General features: G+C 36.1%; 1 protein-coding gene across 1 annotated transcript in view; it reads right to left on the bottom strand.

Moving 5' to 3' along the window:
• Nucleotides 1-227: 227 nt before the first annotated feature.
• LOC149808250 (cdc42 homolog) overlaps nt 228-21,669 on the bottom strand; it is a 55,188-nt gene continuing 33,746 nt past the window's right edge. Inside the window, exon 3 of the mRNA XM_089975460.1 lies at nt 228-8,786. Coding sequence (XP_089831586.1) covers nt 8,379-8,786 — 408 coding nt within the window. The 3' untranslated portion in view covers nt 228-8,378. The remainder of the gene's footprint in view (nt 8,787-21,669) is intronic.

Below are 21,669 nucleotides of genomic sequence, written 5' to 3'. Positions count from 1 at the left end.
CCACAACGCACCAAGGCATCACTGATGCGTAAAACAGATATTGATACACGGATCCGACCACAATGATACACCTCTTAAAAACAACATTATCTGTGCATTTTTATGTAATGATAATAATAATAATAATAATAATAATAGATTCTTGGGTGATAGACATTTGAATGGGAAACGTTAAAGAAAATCAACGGAAAAATCAATGGAAAAGGGAGCAAACACAAGACTGAATGCTATCTTTTATATATTTATTACAAAAGACAATATAATAAATTCATTAAAAAAAATTAACGCAACAATAAACATTCAGTATAAAACATATGTGGGATAATATAGTGTATCATAAAAAAGGAACCATTTAAATGTATGTATCAATTTAACAAAGCAAATTACAAAAACGATTGACATATATTAAATTAATTACTGTCTAACTTCTTTGTTGTATTGAAATGGCAAATCAAATGGAATGAAGTGGTATCCCGACCGGTACAAACTTTTATGTCAATAGTAAACAAATCCACAATGTAGTCAACACGTAACAAACAAAAGTTGAAAGCATTCTTGCAAAAGGGAGATATTTATCAACTCGTGACGATAATGGATATGAGATTATACACTTTCATTAATCCGCGTATCTAAAATAATATTACAAGAAATTTCGACATCAAAACGAGCAGTAGTAATAGAGTCCAGGGAGACGTTTAAAGACCGTTCGTCACCTTGATATCATAATCGAGTCCGAATTACGGTAATTTTTATTTAGTGAGACTCTCTTAAGCTAATTACCGTAAACATTGATAGTATAATAAGAATGAATTTTACACAAAACATAGCGTGTAAGAAAACAATAATCATTTGAAAGGACTAACACTCAACATTATAATAAAAAAAAGAATTCCATCAAGTCAAAATAGATTATTTCTTCTGTATGGGTTGCTCTCTATAATTTCTTAATTTTTATTTCTTTGTAAAGAGAAAGAACTTCCAATGTTTTCACCACTGGTTATCATGTCTATTTTTTAAAAAAAGACCGTATATATCTTAGGGATTGTTAAAGAAATTTTAATTCCTTTTACTTGGTGTTTGATAGGTGTAATTTGGCTTACAGAGTATACTGATTGGCCTTACAGCACATCAACACCTACCAACATTTGCTCAATTGTGCATGCTGCAGATGCAAACTTTCCCTTACACATGTCACTCTTTCAGAAGCACGTAATACATTTAGAGTGTAACCACAACTAAATAATAACAAAAGTTTCAGGGCAACCGCTGTGGAAGCCATACTGGATAAAAGACCGGCAGCATTTTCATATAGGACCAACTACACAAGATTCCATGTATTTTGTTGAAACCCCAGTATGAATATACTGGTCCTTCAGAAAGAGTGACAAGGTAGCCATAATGGATGTCAGATCAGCACTATTTTCATTCTGGACCAAATAAACAATAAACGAAATCGTTTAAACACCCAATGTTGATATCACCATGCACCAAAAAGAGTATGAATAAGAATTTCAACAATGTCTATATGACCATCCAGCCAGTGGCAACAGTTCTGTCATATCAGCACCATTTTCATACATGGCTAACTGGACATAACAAGAAGACTTTTGGTAAAAATAGAAACAAAAAAAATCATTCTGATATGACATTTCACCCAGGACGAGTGCAGACAGCAATAATTTTAAAATGTCAGTCATAATGGAAACCATTTTCATTCAGACCTACTAGACGTTATAACGAATATTCAGGTCAAAGGGTCAAGAGCCCATGTAGATATGACTTTCAATTCAGAAGGAGATGCAATAACAAGATTTTCAGGATGGCTGCAGTGATGGCCATAAAGAATATCAGATTGGCACCATTTTCATTTTAGTCCAGCCATGCATCAAATGGAGTCTTTTAGTGAAAATCCATGTTGATACAACCATTCACATATGAAATGCAGCTTCAACACAATTTTCAAGTTGGCAGCTGTGTCGGCTATATTTGGTGTTCAAGTGGCACTAATCTCATTGAATACCAGCCAGACATCATAGGATGTCTTCTGGTGAAAACCCCATGCCAATAAGGCTTACGGTTTAGGACAAGTAGCCGTAACAACATTTTCAAGACTACTGCCGCGGCCGCTCGTCTACACTGGACGTCAATTAGATATGATATGAAGTCTTTTAGTGACAACCGCATATTGATCTGACCATCCGTTGAAGAGAAATAACGATTTTAAATCAGATTCAAGATGGTCGCTACGGCGGCCGTATTGGATGCCTCAGAAGTGTCCATTTCATTTTGGACCAACTAGTCCTTGTGATGAATGTGTGTCAAGTTTCATGACAATCGTGCAATTAGCTTCGGTGGAGTAGCAATAACAAAATCTGTGCTAACGGACGGACAGACAACATGCCATTCCAGAAGCTCTTCTGGTCCATAACCAGATGGTATTGTCGAGTAATGTCTCACTTCAAGCACTGTTTGCTTACTACACTAAATGAACTAAAAGTAATATTCAGTAATAATACAGTCGAAGGTAATAGTTTTACGATTGAAATTATTGCGAACGGAACACAGCACGATGCGCTTTTATCGACAGCGCGCAAATAATATGTATGTCTAGACATCTGATCTTTCAGAACCATTGTAGCACTAAACTTGTAAATACGAAACTTTTCTCAATGATTACTCATTTTGTGAACGACAGATAGTAAATTATGATTATGTCAATTAATGATATTGGTAAAGCATTCAACGAGTGATATTTAGCAAAATTATTCTCTGATGGATATCAGTAAAGTATTCGATGATTGATATCAGTAAAATAAGTGATATCAGTAAAGCATTTAATTAGAGATATCAGTAAAATATTCAAATATAACACTTCTTGTAAACAATCGATAGTGTTTATAACAATTCCTCCAAACTTCCAACATTAACAAGGGACCTGACAAGATTTACATAAACTTTCATATTATATGACAGAATCATGCATCCTTTGCGGCTGTGATTTGACGGAGAGGAGAACATTACGACCTTACATTCTGTTTTGAATATCTGTGCATGTGAAGATTTCGAGATATATTATGTCAGGATTCATATTTAGTTACCTGTCTAAAAACAAAACAAGAAATTGTGAATGTAAACAAGTTTTTCACGCGAACCTCAAGAATAATCTATGTTGTACACACGTGAATGTACACAGTTGAATCATACACCGTGTTTACTTGGGAAAGACGCTTATCTCCTATTTCCTCGAGTTCATATAGCCAAAAACTTAAAATGCCCTTAAAACAAACTAACCAACCAACCATTCACCGAACTTTTGACCTCGTCTTTTGATCGTGACCAAATAGTACTTTTTCTCATTTTGATATATAGCAACGCAGTGATCAATTTAACCATTACAACATCGTCATGAGTTGCAATATTCTTGAAATGACAATTCCTCCAGTGCGGATTGCATAAGCATACACTGCACAAGATATTAAAAACAAAAGTGATTCGAAAGAACTGACTCTCTACTGTCAAAATGAATTTACTGGAATTTAAGATAAGACCATTTCTTCCCTTAACTGCTGACGGTTGAAACCATCTCTGATATTCTTCAACAATTATACGATTTTCAAAATAGCAGATGCAGTGGATATATTAAATGTCATATTGGGACCATTTTCATTCAAAACCAATAGATCTTCTGAAACATCCGTGTTGCTATGACTTTCTGTTTTAGAGGGGTAACAATAACAATATTTTCAAGATGGCTGCCGTGGTCGCCATAGTAGATCTCAGATTGTCACCATTTCCGTTTAGGACCAACTAGACACCAAAAGCCAGAGGTGGGCAAAATACGGACCCCCGGTTTAACTGTTAATTTATATCATTGGGTGTAGGTTTAAAAAATCATTTACACGCGCCTGGAGGAAGTTTCCAAGTCTGCCACAAGCAGTACAATGGCGATATGACCCGTCTTTTAGGAGGAGTTATGATAAGAAGTTTTGATGACCATACTGACCATCAGATTGACACCATTTCCATCCAGGACCAACCAATTATCATAAGAAATATTGGTGAAAGCATAATATCGACATGACCAGCCGTTTTTACTCAAGACCAACTAAACACCAGCGGTCCAATGATGAAAACTTCATATCAATTTTGCTGTTTCGGAGGAATAGCGATAAGATTTTGAAGATGGCCGCTGTAGTGGTCATACCTGATGTCCGGGCGCACCATTTTGATTGAGGACCTTGGAAAGAATGTATGGGTACAGTTTTATGGCAATCCTCCAAGTAGTTTCGAATGCTTAGCGATAATAAACTTGTACTAACGGAGAGAAGGAAAAAGGGCCAAAACTCAAAATCATTATTCAACTTGTAAGTTAGAGGTATTTCTGATGATCAAAACCTTCTGGGGCAAAGTTACTGCCAAACATCCGGTACTGGTGAGTCGGTAGATAAGTACTAACCTCTATCCGTAAAGAAAGTGCAGAAATTTCGTACTTTAACGCATTGTGCACCTTCCCAATGTCAAGCTACCACCTAATCACTGCAGAATTTGGGTGTGGAAATTTCCCAAACTAGATGAGATGGGAATAAATTAACTGTCGTGTGAATGACGTCACAGACTAAATACCAAGCTGTGATATTTGTTTGCTAATTTAGGTCAGATACAACCAATGAAATTAAAGCCTACCAATATTATCGGGGCACTTTGAACGCCATTGTCTTTTCCAATGCGAGTGAAATAATTTCGATTCTCTAAAAGAGACTCGCAGGTTATCGTCGTGATACAATCATATAGGTAAGATTTTGGCTAGCATCCGACTAAAGAGCATATAGTTGGAGTCATGAAGGTGTATTTAATCATCTTAAATAAAATATTAATTTTTTCAAAATTTAATACTAATTGAGTTTTACCAAAATCCTGATTATTGAATGCTCTGTGCCTTAAATATCATCGAGAAACTTCCAGACAAAAATTGTTGATCGTTATGGACTTTTACAGTCGTGGTCAGGTACTAAGCTGGGTCAAGAAGAGAGCACGTCGGGTCTAACTGCAACAATATAGGGTAGTTATACATTTTTTTCAAGATGCGTAGCTTTCATGGTGACATCACAGCGATCGAAATTCAATCCAGTTTGTACCGGATTACATCTTTACGTTGACCTCCTCCTAAATATGTCCAAGTGACCAAGTACATTAACACTGATTTTGCCCTATGTATTTCCCAGGGCGTGTATACAATAAATCTCCACGTGAATATTCATCTATGAAGATCGATATAATGCAAATAATCACCATTTAAACTGGTATATGTAATCAAATTCTGAAAAATGATACCCATTACTAAAACAGTCGGTACCCAACGCCTAGATGACTTGTACTATAGAAGTGCGAAGAAACGAGTCTTATAACGTAATAGGTCTTGATAGAACCAACCAATGAAATATCTGTACATTCAATTTTTAATGTTGTTCTGTGCCTTTTTAATGAAACAATTAAAGAAATTATTTGTCTGCTACTGCTGTTTGCTGCCAGTGATGAGTATAAAGTAATTATGCCGTAATATCAGACACGGGCACGAGGGCAGTTCAAAATGGCCATTATCACATCTGATGGCTTTTCGTGCATGCGATGGAAAACGTAGATGATGTTCCCATTGACTGAAAGAACAACAACAAAGCATGTATTACTTTCTGCTGAAGTGAGGAAGAGTTAAGAAGTTTGTCACTTTTTCTATAACATAATTTCTGTATGTATTTATGAAAAAGGCTGGTCAGTGCTATAGTAATGAGTCAAAAGTGAGTTCAGACTGGCTTACGTTGACATCATGGGAGTTAAACTAATGTCATTGCTATTTCTAAAGAATTCCCTAAAAAAATTAGGAGAAAATAGAATCTGTACATTTAATAGTTGGCATACGACCTATTGGCTCTTTTAATAGCTATAATCGCTAAAAGCATGCAGTTCTCTGGTCTTGATTCATTAAAAGCATACAAAACGTCAAGAAAAACTCGAATGTGATCAAGCCAAGATTGATTCCATGCGGTCTTTATCAAGCGTGGATTTAATCGTTTGCCATACAAATTTATTAGGTATGGCGTCCATCGTCTGTTCAGGCCATGCTAAGGATTCTGTATTGTGTTCAATTCTGTCTGGTTCATCTCAGTATCTACTCCAGAATCTTCAAAAAGTTTAAAACACAGCTGCTCCTCTTCCGACAATCGTATACTCATTGTTCCCACTGTGAAGACGAATTCATATGGACAGCGTTCTTTTGCATACCAGGGCCCGGAAACGTGGAATGAGTTGCCCAATGAACTTAGACACAACTACACAGTGATCCCATTCAGGAGTGCTCTCAAAACTCACTTATTCCGACTGCAAGAACAGACTTAGAGACCTAATAATGTTTCCTACCTTAAATATTCTCAGCATGTTTCTATGTTTTCTAATATCATGGTGTTTGGTTTTGTAATCATATCATTATATATATATTTTTTTTTATGTTATAGGTGTTGTCTAATGTTGTAAAGCGCTTAGAGCTTCTAAAGATTGGGCGCTATACAAAGTCCTCATTATTATTATAATTATTATTATTATTGTTGTATCTTTGTCCACCGCTTTGTCCTCCTTGGAATATACACCTGAGAAGTATCCTTCTGGAATGTCCAGTCTTCGTTTGGATACTATCACTTGTCAGAGTCATTTTTTCTCTTTATTGTGGTCAGATTTCCAACACCGTTGCAGGAAATGCAAAACACGCACCCCCCCCCCACCTCCCCCAAAAGAAAACCGGTGGAATATCACTGAAATATCACTGAATATCACTGAAAGGGTCCAAATAGTGCCCTTGACCTTCTTCTTTAGACTGTGTCCAAACATAAGCTTTCGATCTTTGCCCAAAACAGCTATAGCTCTATCACTTAAGGTAACTCTTGACTACTGGTTTTCAACGGTCCAGTTGGGTCGATCTTTAAACCATAAATTACAAGATGCACGATTCTGATGAGCAAAAGTAGTCTGATTCCTTACAGATCATCTTCTGAATCCCAAACTCTGTTATTAATTTTCTGCTGAAGTTATTCTCAGAAATATGAACACTGATAGACTTAATACAAGCTACGGTCACGTCCTGCAAAGAACGTCTATGATTGTCCAAATTTCCGATGAACACGAGAAAATATACGACAGCTTCAGCTTATGATTTTTGATCTTGCGCTTGTTTCTCGATTTCGACGGATCTCCTTTTATGAAACCTTTTCAAGAGTTTCTGAATTGTATAATGTGATTTTCCAGTTATTTGAGGTCTTTTTTTCTATCACTAAATTCTTCCTCAACTAACCTAATTATCGTCTTTTCCTGATCAGCTGTCAACTCTTCACCGTTGGGCGCAATGTTATGTTTGCATCACCAAGGAAGTCCTAAAATGGTACTCGCTACAAATTTACAATTTCAGACTAGAATCTAGATGTTAATTTGTGCACACATAAAATCAAGCTTGAGTAATTCTTATCCATGACGTGGGCATGTGAAATCGTGCTTCTTTAAATGACGTCAACTTTTCTGACTGAGATGGCTACTAAGTTACCACCTGGCAATATATTTTCATGCGGTAGTCTATACTATGCACAAAAAATGGATAAACACTTCAGTAAATCATAAAACATTACTGCTTGGAAACTCAATGCTCTGCATGAATAAAACACAAGACAACAAAAATACAAAACAAACTTACACAGTAGACATGCTAACGAACAAACTTAAAATGTTTAATCATACCTCTGGTATTCAATATAACAAAGACGGATTTATTTGTAAACTATTTTACCTTTCATTCATAGAAAGTTTCACAGTCCAAGCTAACGCTGCCAAACTTTTTTGCATAGTATAGTATACTACATGTTCTTGCATTATGCATTATTCAATTCTACGGTTTTAGATTAATAAGCCCTCACGGAATTAATTCAAAGCCCGAATATACACATGGGGAAATGAACTTCAAATGAACACGCCAGTACAAGTGACGTGACTTTGAATACACTGCGAATTAATAGAGCTCCTGCTCGTTACAGTACTGATATTCCAGACAATATGATGATATCTACAGAAGCACTAAATGAAGACCTACTATAATTACCTAGTAGGAAGGCCGACGTTTGGCTTGATAAATTAAATGCTGCGACTGTTTTCCTGACATAAAAGAACCCAAACGTGAGATATAATGTTTAGCACTGAACATTCACTCATGATTACTTTGAAAGCAATAACGATGTCACAATATTGCACTTAGTGCCTAGTGCAATCTGAATTCTTGAGTATGTCTGATTCCCGACTATTCGGGACATTTCACTAACGAAGTTGCATCCAAAGAATTTCAAAGAATGTCACAATATAATACACTTGTGCCCTTTCCGCCGTGAATCTGTCCTTTTGATTTTGGGCTCTAATGCAGCTATTATGGCTTCGTCGAAAACATTTTTTAGGCCCTGTCGGGTCATTGCTGAGCACTCAGCATAACAGTCTGCATTCACTTTCTTTGCAAATTTTACTCCATCCTCGAATGTCGTGGGTTTCATTTTGCGTTTCTGTAACTTAAATTTCACTTTTTCATCATCTCGCAGGTCAATCTGCGTCCCAACAATTAAATAGGCAGAAGTTGGGCACTGCTGGCGTATCTCAGGGAGCCACTTTAACTCCAGATTCTTTAGTGATTCTGGCATTATGACTGCGAAGGTTAGAAGAAAAACATGTGTACCGGGATATGATAGTAACCTGAGACCTTCATACTCCTCCTGCAAAGAAACAATCGATACAATATATATATATATATATATATATATATATATATATATATATATATATATATATATATATATATATATATATATATATATATATATATATATATGTGTGTGTGTGTGTGTGTGTGTGTGTGTGTGTTCAGCTCTGAGTGAAGTAAATATAAGATAAACCAACGTAGATAGCAGACATATGTTTAAAGGATCACTATTCTATATCATGAAAAACAACAAAACAAGGGAAGTACTGTCCTTACGAGAGCAATAAAACAACTTTCTGACCCATAAAGTACAAAAAAAAACAGATAATAAAGTAGAAATTCTTTCTCTGATTAGTGGCGACGTCGTTTTGGAGTTTTATGAATAGAGCATTGGGAGCCTGTACTCGTATTCGAGTAACTGCGGCTGTTACCGTAAGAAAACATGATTGGTTTGGTTGTGTCGGGTATAACGCAAATCTTACGCACATAATGGGATATGCATGGCGGCCAGTATATTTGGCTGGTGCGCCCGCAAATATTTTGGGGATGGGTGGGGTACAAACCTGTAATGGTCAGCAACTGCGGTTTACGGATGTAGGCCTAAGTATGGCTAGAGGTGGAATGGGAGGGGGGGGGTACCTTTCTCCATTGCCCCCTATGTGCGGGCGCCTGTGATATCTGATTGAGCAAAAACCCCAGAAGATCGTTAGAAGTACCATCGGCCTACTGGCAAACTTTCTCAAAAACCTACATGGATCGAGCTAAGACTAGAACTCACGCGGTCAGAGGTGAGATGTGTGAGTGATGTATAAAGACAAGTGCCAAGAACCACTTGTCACACCGGCCCCGGTAAACATGAGTGTGACGAAGACCTGCATCCCTGAAACAATGTGTCTTGTGGGAAACCCGGATGTACTTGTGGGATGAACTATGATTGCTGGTACTTGTTTGTAGTGGCTTTAAATCGCAATTAATTGTTTTACATACATTAGTGACTGTGGAATGAATATGCATTCAATATAATTGATTAGGTCATCCTTATTAGGAACGTACGTCACGAGTTTAATAAGAGCTATATAACTCTCTTCATTCTGATCTTTAATTGTGCGCCTGACTGCGTGCTATCTACGTAAGCAGAAACCGCTTCTTATGTCATTTATATTGTTTAATTATGGATGCAAGTAAATGAGTTCTAGCTGTATCAATAGCGGCACTTTAAAATTACAAAAATTTATATTTTAATGTCGTAGGCTTAATACCTGACACTATAACAAAATTCAAATATTGACATTTTAATGTCGTAGACTTAATACTTGACACTATAAATAAAATAAAAATATTGATTTAATACTTGACAATTATTTTTTTATTTTTGCATCAGTAATTTGGCGTGTGTTTGTGTGTCGGAGAGAGAGAGAGAGAGAGAGAGAGAGAGAGAGAGAGAGTTGTTGTAGGGTTTAACGCCATTTGCAGCACAAGAAAGGCTATACATGGCGTCCAGTATTATTGGTGGAGGAAGAAACCGGGAAAAAAAAATAAAACAGAAAGAACCACCGATCCACGAGAAGCTTACTAGCAAGCTTTCTCACATACCCACATTGGCCGAACCCGAGACTCGAACCCACGCAGACAGGTGAGATGGCAGCTACCGTAAGTAACGAGAGAGAGAGAGAGAGAGAGAGAGAGAGAGAGAGAGAGAGAGAGAGAGACTATAATCTTAAATAGCGCACAGTAATGTTCAAGTATTTGATACAGTATAATAATAATTTAATCACAATCGAAGAGATAGCTTGCTCCAACATTTTCAGTAGTAAATTAAGAATATAAAACAAAATCCAGCTGCTTCATCACCATCATCATTCTCATAGAAACATAGAGTCTTCACTGCAGCTCCCCATTTGTCACAGACAATGGGCTCTGTGATTCAGGATATAAGGATGGTCGTAAGTTAAGTGACTTCAATGAATTTCTTTTACAGTTCATTCCACTTTGATTAGCGTTTCCTTTTTTCAAGTATGACACATAAAGACCTTTAAAATCCTTCTTCAATAGATCCTGTCAAGCCGACACGCAGAGGCTTGGCGATATCTCAGATATCTTTGAATCCAAAACCCTTTGTATATGTTTAGACTCCTCGTCAACTTATAGTTCAGACGTGCAACTGGATTTTATGTTTTACCTTTACCTGAGCTGTACTTTACATACAGTACATCCAATAAATGAATTTAGACTATTTACAAAATACATTTAAATTTGTGTTCTTGGAATAGAACATGATGTTTTGAAGAATATTTGCATGTAAAAGTGTTGCTGTCCATTTATCATAATATACGTAGTAATTTCATTATCTTTAAAAATTATCATCTTAAGGGAAGGAATCAAAGGCTCTTTTGTGTTGTTCATTTGTTTAAGCATATTTAATTGTCATAAATGTTAACAAATAGGGTAGTGGGGTAGGGCTACAAGTTCTCAATTCAGAATAAGCAGCACTTCCCCTATAATCAAAGAGAGAGAGAGAGAGAGAGAGAGAGAGATTAATGGTCGTGGCAGAAACCGGACCAAAATTAACACCTTTCTTTGTCGAATTAGTACCAATTAAGTAGCTAAATCAAGTTTTGAATACTCAATTATGTAAAGCATTTTGTTTTTTAAATACCGCTGGGACAAGTCAATTAAGCGATAATTAACATTTGCTGTAACATCAGATGATCCGTATAACAAATTATTTGTAGTCAATGCTATAGAGACGAATCAGAGTTTGAGTCAAATTCCTACACAGTTCAATATCGTATATAGAAGTAGATATGTAACTATATGTATTTCCTACATCATCACCACAAACATGCAATGGGTGATCTGCCAAATGATAAGAATATAAATGTTTATGTAAATCACTACAATTATTGGTGATTCTAGTATGCAGAACAGATAATTTTCTGGTATCAAACTTAAATAAAATGGGCCAGCAGTTACGTTCCCTTGGCCTTGTCATTACTTACAAAGATAGAATAGTTATATTCACCTTTTACTGAATCTAGGAGAGAATTCCAAACATGAATATAAGAGTGCTGGAATGAGTTTCTACTTATTTCGAGTCTGGAATTCATTCCAATAAAATGATTCCTGAGATTATACCCATTTGTCCTACCATCCACCAATGATAAATTGTCCAACTCCAAATATATGTTGATACTGATGGGCGATATGTAGATCCGATAACACCCGTTCATTAAAATGTGCAATCTGATATATGCACATCTTTTACGAACAAACCTGAGTCCACTTTAGACACATACCGGTAACTGGTAACAGCCATATCAAGCGCAAAATTCAAAATGGCCACAAGACGGAGGATTGTGCTATTCCACGTCGATTTACAAGTCACCAAACATAGGATTTCCTCCGGAAATATAATTTATACGCCACCAAAAGAACCCTTCAGCCAAAAAATATCGGTAAATGTATCAAATATACACCGACGTGTGCAGCCAAAATTGACTGCAGATCTTTGCATGTTTTAATGAATAGGTGATATCAGCCGCTAAACCGCCAATCAATATCATCAAGGGTGAGGAACTGATTTATCCTCCTAAATAAGAAGGGGAGACACATTATACAATTTTATGAAAGTAACAGTTGATGAAATTTTCATTTATCTACTAATATTGACCAACCAGTTTCTTCATAAAACTTACGACACGAAACACTTCAAGTAAGACCAGTTACTATTCTTCTGCTTCTAATTGTAGTTTTTCTAATTTAAGATAGTCTTCGTGCGAAAAGCCATTCAATACAACATCAGCGTTTTCTAATAAGAGTAGATGGAAAGGATATATTTTACATTACAACATTTTTCGGATACATTTATACTCAAGTATTTTCATGGTATTTGATTGAGGTCGACCAAAATATGTTGATAGTATGTTTGGTCCAGCAGCCTAGACTTCTGAAAAGTTACGCAAAGATGTTTATGGAAAACAACAAAAGATAGAATTTAATTTTTGAATTTTAGTTCAAGAAAAACGGGCTTTGGCGTACGTGAGAATAGCATTACCTCCGTTTGGGTTGGATTGAAATCAACCAACTACTGCCCTGACCAATCGTCAATCGTTTGTAAATCTGTGTTCAGTACGTATTTTTATTTTGTTCGTATCATTAGACGAATACACCAGTGAGCTTATGATCGGCAAAGAGTGTCGCCGCCTATATCATTATTTGACAAAATAAATAATAACGGACCTAAAACAGAGTCCTGTATTAACATACTGGCCACTTGATTGGCAATATTTACAAAAACTGTTTGGATTCATTAGATGGGTAGTCAAAAAACAATCAATGAGAGATTTATCAATATAATTAATTTATGTATTAGACCCTTATACCAAACCCGATCTTAAGAGACAATGCAAAAGACCCCATACATGTCATCCTTGTTATCAAGTACAGTACATATACTATAGCACATATCTATGAGCTGAAATACTGTATAGCTGTTGGGAATAAAACTGGATTTACTTTTAAATATAAAATCATTTGAGTGCATGTGACTATAGAGATGTTTCAAAATAAATAATTCTAGAACTTTCCCAGCAAAACTCAACTGGCTTATAATTTGATGGATCACTGGCATGAAGCTTTTATATCCGGGCATTACTTTTGCGGTTTTCTACAAAGATGGAAAAAAAATCCAAGAGACTTGTTGAATAGAATGCAGAGTGGTTTAACTATGGGTGCGATAGTTCTCTTGAGGATATGGTGACTTGTTTTATCCACTCCCCGTGCTTTGTGAGTAGATGTGGTTTTCATTATATCAAAAACATTGTGTACTGTTAATAATTCATTAGTAAGTTTTCTATCAGTTTTCAAGTGTTTAATTACATTGCTCAACCTGAGACACTCTGCTTTATCGACATCGCAAAATGATACATGTAAGGAACCTTACGCATTAATACACCGAGTTTGAAAACGTTCTTTCTGAGAAAATGGCGCATAATTTTCCATGTCTTCAAGTTTACACCAATAGAATCAATATTCTCCAAGTTATGAAACACAACTTTCATTTGCTCTTTTTTTCGGATTATTGACTTTGTTACGTACCTTTTTCTATTTTTCCCAAGGATTCGGATATTTACTATTAAAGCTACTTGTTTTCATGCGCTTCCTGCTTTTTCTGCGTAATATACCATGATGCCAAATTTATCTAAGCCGAACGGTTACTGTGCGAATCGGTATACAATCTTAAGCAAGCTGAATGTATGGCAAAGTAAAAGTTGCTGCGGCATCTTTGACATCACCACACGTCCTTCACGTGGTTTTACAATCTATACATGTTATAAGATATTTACATTTTTCAAAATCTGTTTAATTATAAAGCCATACTACTCTCTTATAACAGGTGGAATATTCTTACCGCAGCAGAGTAATTAAATAGAAGGCCTTGTGATCACTTACATTTGCATCAACAGAGACATTGAAGAGCATATATGGTTGGAGATATAATAATGGGATCTAAAAGATTTGCCCAGCTATATGTTACGCTGGTCGGATAAGTTAGTACATTTTTAATGTCATTAAGCATCATTACACCGGAGACCCTTAAATTCAGTATTGAGTAAGTCCTCGTTCATCATCACACCTGAGACCCTTAAATTCAGTACTGAGGAAGTCCTTGTTTATCATCACACCTGAGACCCTTAAATTCAGTATTGAGTAAGTCCTCGTTTAAATCACCCATAACTAGAATATTATCACTAGCACAGAAGCCAGGCTCAATGGTGATAATCAACGAATCCCTGAAGTTTGATAACACAAACGGAGGATCGAGATGGTAAATTATAAGTAAAAGATATTTCATACCTTCTAACACATATTTCTATCCCTATCCCATTAAGGTTACGTAACAACAAAATGGCTTGAAACTCAAATTTTCTTAAATCCAGACCATTACACACACCCCACGATTTGTTCGATCCCACATAACTGGATTATGATAACAGTCTAACTTAAGATCATTGCCGGTAATGATATCTTCAAGATGAATCTATTAAATGATGTTATCATCTAGATGAGTCTCTTTTAAAACAATAATGTCAAAATCATCAAAATATGTATCGATGAAATGTAATTTATGGCGAACACATCAAATATTTAGATGTACAAAAGATAACCTAATAGCCCTTAAGTGAGGTATTGCAGCTTTAGTAGAATCATGAATCTGATACAAATGCCGTCTGTACTCGCTTATACATCGAGTGATCATGCAAACAACAAATATCCTGATCTGCCGTAGCATAATCTGCCTGCAGTTCAGGTTTATGCTGTTTGTTCTACCGATTACTCCTAACAAACTGCACTGAACCAGATCTGCAGGCGCGTTATGCAAAAGCATACCTAGGTCTGAAAAGTTTGCAGTTGGACTCGTTTTATAAGCGAGTACACACGGCATTTGGCTTTGATTCAGCTGGTATCACCAGACAATACAAATAAAAGTTAAGAATATAACATGTTTGTTTTCTTTTCTTTGCCATGATCAAAGCTATTAGGTCAGTTAAGGGTCAACTTTTCATACCACGACAGAACGATGATGGGTTTTACGGTCGTACTGACAGCCGCTATTTACTTTAAAAGTTTCCAACATAATGAACTCATGCGCACGTCCCATGACAGTACACTGCAAGATTCCGCGTGTAATGTATGCAACACAGTTACACAGCTAGCCGAGATTGAGAAAATACTGAATGAGAATGGACGAGGCTGATTTATTACAAAAAAAAAAAAAAAAAAAAAAAAAAAAAAAAAAAAAAAAAAAAAAAATTTATAAAATAACTAAATAGATTATGGAACACTGAGTTTAGAAGTTTAGGAATTATTTCATGGTTACAGAAACCATTGATAGGTAGTCAGTCATTACTAGATATTAAATGGTAAAACCACTGGACAAAAGACTGGCTAATCGCGATAATAAACTAATTTTTGTGAACGTGAGTGTAAACGTAACTATCAAATTTTCTTCTTCCCACCTTTAAAAGAAGCTGAATACCTATTACTCTGAAAAACTTATTACAAATACCACGCGATCAACACAGCTCCACACAATAGCTTTATAAGATTTGTTTTTAATTACTAAACTTGAGTTAATAATAATAATAATAATAATAATAATAATAATAATAATAATCTGCAATGTTGCAGTTGTTGTTATTTGCGGGTTTTTTCTTTTTCCGTTCAATATGCGTGTGCCTTACAACCATCCCTTGTACGGTCTATTTGGAACTACCCCGGCTATTTCTGCGAGATAAAAACCTGCCTCGAGTGTATGTCGGTGTAGTAATTTACAACACAAAAGAAACCAAAAAAAAACAAAAGACATTTGTTTTGCGAGAAATGTCTCCGGAAAAAAGAAATCCACTCTATTCAGATCACCTATGCTATTTCTGCGACTGGACTGACTGTAGGATTGACCAAGAAAGTACGAACAATTTGAAGAACAAAAAGCCATAGCAAGATCATTTGTAATTTCTCGATCAATCGTTATTTCATATATCTCAGAAGTGATTCGAATGACAGATGTCGACATACATTGGATGTAAGATCAGAATCCATTTATACATTATGAAAAATGTGAATACCACTTGACTATCAAATAACAGGAGACGGGATATAATAATTCAGCTACATTTTATGCTGTTTATAATTGTGAAAAAAATTAGTACTGAAAATAAAAATACAAGTCTTGTCAGTATAATTAATGTATGTATTTATTAGTTACATCTTAGGTTGAAGTATATGCAAATTTGTTTCTCATGTCATAAATAAGCTGTTTCATGGAATGTGTATTTTGTCAACCAATCAAAGATTTTTCTCCAAGTATTGATAGTAGTTGAAATCTTTACATAATTGTATTATTACCAGTCAATAAATCCCAAAGAATTAACAAAAACTTTAAACCACAAAACATTTTAAAAACAGGTGGGCAATTATGACTTTCTGTATGTCGGTCCATCATTAGTAACGTATTGCATCTCATACACACAAAAGATACAAACTTGAAACTCTGGGTTACGACTGGGGGTGGGGAGTTTAGATGCAAACAATATTAAAATTTTAATACGAGCCTTGGGGTTGGACAAAGGACTGTGGATAGCTGTTTTTTAAATCTTAGTATTTTAACAAATGTAGATGGAGACCTGAAAGTTGGTTTGTGTCATCGTGAAGCCAGGGCTATAATATATGTAGTGGACTTTTGGGTTAGACTCTCGGCTCTTGCACCGGAAGTTAAGGTCTGTGGGGATCTTGTTCCAGGGTCACAACCTGGAAACTGTTTAGATCCCCGCCCAATAACTATAAATAGGTTTGAAGGACAGGAAGGTCAAGTTACTCAATTCTTGTATCCAGATTGTAGCTCTGAAGCTCTTTAAAATATTGGGAAGAATGTATCTATATATAAAAAGATTACAGAATGTGTTACATACCATGTTCTAGGTCATTTCTCAAGGTCAAGGCATGAACACTAATATATCAAGTTAAATTATGAATATATGTGCAGTTTATTAAACCCATCTTAAATTGGTCATATTATATTAATGCATTATCCATCCATCCTTCTGTTAATATTTGTTTGTCCAACCAATACTCTGAAACATGTATATTTCATGACACATGCCATAGGCAGGTCACTTGCCACAAGGTTCAGTTCATAGCAAGGTAAGGGAAAATATAATTATGTGATTAGTAAATTGTAAAGATAACTTCGGTACTACTATATATATCTGAATTAAACTTTAACCAGTTATACATCATAACTAGGGTATGCCATATACCATAAGTATAGCTTCAGTCTTACAAATTAAGTTTACTGCCATGGAAAATATAAAATAATGATATTTATCCATGCACAAGTATAACATTTGAACCAGTACAGATATTCTCATGAAATTTCAGCCTGTTATAAATCTGAACTTGACAATCTCTCGCATATTCGGTCATAACCTCCGATCCCAAGGTCAAGGTCAATACAAAGGGAAGTCATTTGCATGTTTATTTATCCAGGCTTTCACATTTTAACCACTTCAGATAATTTGAAGAAATTTTACCCAGCTTCACACCTTATCAATCAAGTGATAAGTTTCTAGCTCATAGGTCAAGGTCTCTAGCAGGCACAATGTTACCTGATGGGCATATGATGTGCAGTGTGTTTTTCTTCTTACTTAAAACCTCTTGGTTGTTTCACATTTGAATATTTTGGTGTCACATAGACCCTCATACTGTAGAATTTGACCTTTTAACCTCAACCCATGTGATAATGACGAGGGATTTGGATTTGCTAGTGTTTTGAGCACGTATATCGTAGCTGCCTCTGTTGTGCAATTTGCATTAAAAGGAAAGCGCGTGCACATATGCTGTTTTGTAAAATTTATAATTTAAAATAGCTTTCATTAAGTTCAATATAACAGAGACCAAAGAACTCCGAATATGAAGATATGCGCGACATGGGCTAAGAATATAAGGAGTATTCAAGCTACTAGGGTTTCCATAGTGATATGACACATACAATATCACACTTTATATATCTATCACGTGTCCCGCATAAACTTGGGGAGTGAGAGAAACTTAGTTCCCATAACAACCAGATCAACAACAAATTTTGACATGTAAGAAAACAGCTAGGAATACTTTCAGGCAAATTTTGTTTTTCAATGTTTCCATAGTACCATTCAGCCTTCTATATTAACCAGGCAGAGACAAATCTTTGCACATCTCCCAAACATACAATTATATAAAAAGATCTAAAAACTTCAGGAAATATTTGTTATGATATGATATACAAATGTGTGTCTGTTATCTCAATAAAACCAGGCAAGAAACATAATTATGACATCTCAAAAACCACAGTATTTAATGCAGGGAAACTTTTAGGAAATGTTCCATTTGAATGTTCTGGTCAATATACATCAACCATGTGAAAACTTATTTCAGTATTGTTAAAACTACAATGGCATTTTAAGTCAGACTTCATCAACAGAAGAATTTTTAATAAAAAATAATATTAACAGAAGGTTGGGGGAGGGGGCTGGGAGGACTTGGATTTGCTTTCGAACCAGAATGTTTCTTTTCTTTCAACTCAAAATATTTTTCAACTAATATAATTTGTATAATAAGTTCTTTTCGTCTTTAAATCAAAGCCCTGAAATTTATTTTTTAAAAATCCGATTCCACGACATTGAAATGGGCAGTCCTCAAATTTAATGCAACCCGGGTACAAAAAATCCCTACTAAACCTATTTTAGTCTGCACATTGGTTTTTATTTTATTTTTATTTTAGATGCATGTGAGCCAAGTAAGCGATTTCATAATCACGTGGGCTTCTCATACCTTTTTTTAAGTATGTTTCGTTAACCCTAAGACAAATCACTTCATTACTGGAAAAGAGACAACTCTTGAATAACAGCTATTATTCAAAAGTTGCATCGTGTTTATAATAATTGCTTTTATACTTTCATGGCAACAAGCAGACGATATACGGGATATAATGTGTCCATCTGTCTCTTCGTTGTCCATGTTATGACTCCCATACTACTTCACTTATTAACATTAAACCTGCGCAACGGATGAACCTGTGTTGTGCACCAAAACTGGGACACTGCCTATTCTCCGTGATTTACTGAAAACCAAAACAATGCATAAAAGTTGTATCTGGGCTCTCATTACGTACCTTTTCACCTACTACCATCAAACTGGGACAAAAGGATGGATGTGTGCGGCTTACTAGTGCTAGATTGATGTGACCTATTTCCAGGTCGAATTAAACTTGTTTAAAAACTGCGTTCAACATCTCTGTCTGAACTGTAATTTCTATTTATCAAAACATATCTACATAAAACTTGCACTGTTTGTATATGATGGGATGAATATTTATTAAATGTTACATATAAAAACTGGATAATTGTACCCTAGTTTTCATAATTTATTTGACAACTGCTTAGAATTTAATTTTATCCGTGCTATAAAACACTTGACCTATTATAAGCTAACTTTTACTAATGGTGCAGCTTAGGACTGGCATGTTTCAAACAAAACTGGGCACTCAAAGATATTTTCAAGATCTGTTTCAAAATTGCAATAAAAATATGTCCCTTCTTCCCGCCTGAACTGTATTTTTTGACCACTACTTCTAATGATGTAGTATTCTTTTTGCTGTATCTTGGGATGGTTCGGTTTGTCGAGGTCATAATATACCCTTTTTATGCATCATAGGGTGGTTTGGTTTGCGGGGTTAAACGCCATATTTTCAGCACATGATTTAATATACATGGCAGTCAGTATTGGGTGGAGGAAAAATGGAAGATCCACTGACCGATGGGAAGACGCTGACAGGCTTTCTCATACCCACGTTGGTTGAGTTGAGACTCGAACTCACGCGGACAGAGCAGATATGTTTGAGTGATCTGCAAAGGCGAGCGTCCTAGACCACTAGTCCACCAATAACCGCTCCGGTGGCCTAGTGGTTTGAGCGTCCGTCTCGGATGCGGAAGGTCGTGGGTTCGATCCCCGGCCGAGTCATACCAAAGACTTCCAAAAATGGTACTAACAGCTGCCTCGCTTGGCGCTCAGCATTAAGAGGTTAGTGTTAGGACTGGTCGGCCTGGTGTCAGGATAATGTGACTGGGTGGGACATGCTACATGTCTGCGGCATGATGCCCCAGTGCTAGATATCACTATAAACTGTTACACTGCAGACATCGTAGCGATATGACTGAAAAATTGTTAAAGCTACGTTAAAAATCTAAATCACACACACACACACACACACACACACCAAACAGTTACGATATAGAATATCAACGGCAACCTTTAACAGCATTTGTCAGCTACTGGCAAGCTTTTTCACATACCCACATTGGCCGAACCCGAGACTCGAACCCACGCAGAGAGAGGTGTGATGGCTGTGATCCGTAACGGTGAGCGCTTCAGACCACTCGGCCACTCGGGGCTTCTCATCATTTGTCAAAACTGCCAATGTAAAGTCTGTTTAAGAAACCGCCGCTTGCCTATAACAATCTACAGAATTACCGTCCTGTTTCTAACTTCCAAGTCATGTAAAAAAAATCAAGGAAAAATTTGTGTTATCCCAACTTGTATATCGTCTAAATTCAAATAATCTTTTCAGCAATGTACAGTCCGCATATAGAAATGTCCAGTCTGCATATAGCAATATACAGTCTGCAAATCACCCTCGCAACAGAACTGAAACTGCCCTTCTGAGTGTAGTTAAGAACCCGATCTCTGTTTTTGTATAGTGGACAGATTACATCAGCCTCCTTGACTTGTCTACGGCATTTGACACAACAGACCACGATGTAGTCCGCCTCGGATGCGGGAGATCACGGGTTCGAACCCCCGCCGAGTCATACCAAAGACTTATACTAGCACCTGCCTCGCTTGGCGCTCAGCATTAAGAGGTTAGTGTTAGGACTGGTCGACCTGTTGTCAGGATAATGTGACTGGGTGGGACATGATGCTTCATGTCTGCGGCATGATGCCCCAGTGCTAGGCATCACTATAAACTGTAACACTGCAGACATCGTAGCGATATGAACGAAAAATTGTTAAAGCTACGTTAAAAATCCTAAACACCCACACTGATGTATCACTTCACCATCGCCAGCATGTATTTATGTATTTGGTATTCGCTATAGTTCATGTTCTACTTATTATTTGGTATTCACCATAGTTCATGTCCTACTTATTATTTGGTATTCACCATAGTTCATGTCCTACTTATTATTTGGTATTCACAATAGTTCATGTTCTACTTATTATTTGGTATTCACCATAGTTCATGTCCTACTTATTATTTGGTATTCACAATAGTTCATGTTCTACTTATTATTTGGTAT

Source organism: Sinohyriopsis cumingii, chromosome 1 (assembly GCF_028554795.1).
Source record: "Sinohyriopsis cumingii isolate HCF-2022 chromosome 1, ASM2855479v2, whole genome shotgun sequence".
In the NCBI taxonomy this organism is placed as follows: Eukaryota; Metazoa; Mollusca; class Bivalvia; order Unionida; family Unionidae; genus Sinohyriopsis; species Sinohyriopsis cumingii.
Note: the sequence above shows the minus strand (reverse complement) of the source record. Positions and strands in the feature narration are given on the sequence as shown.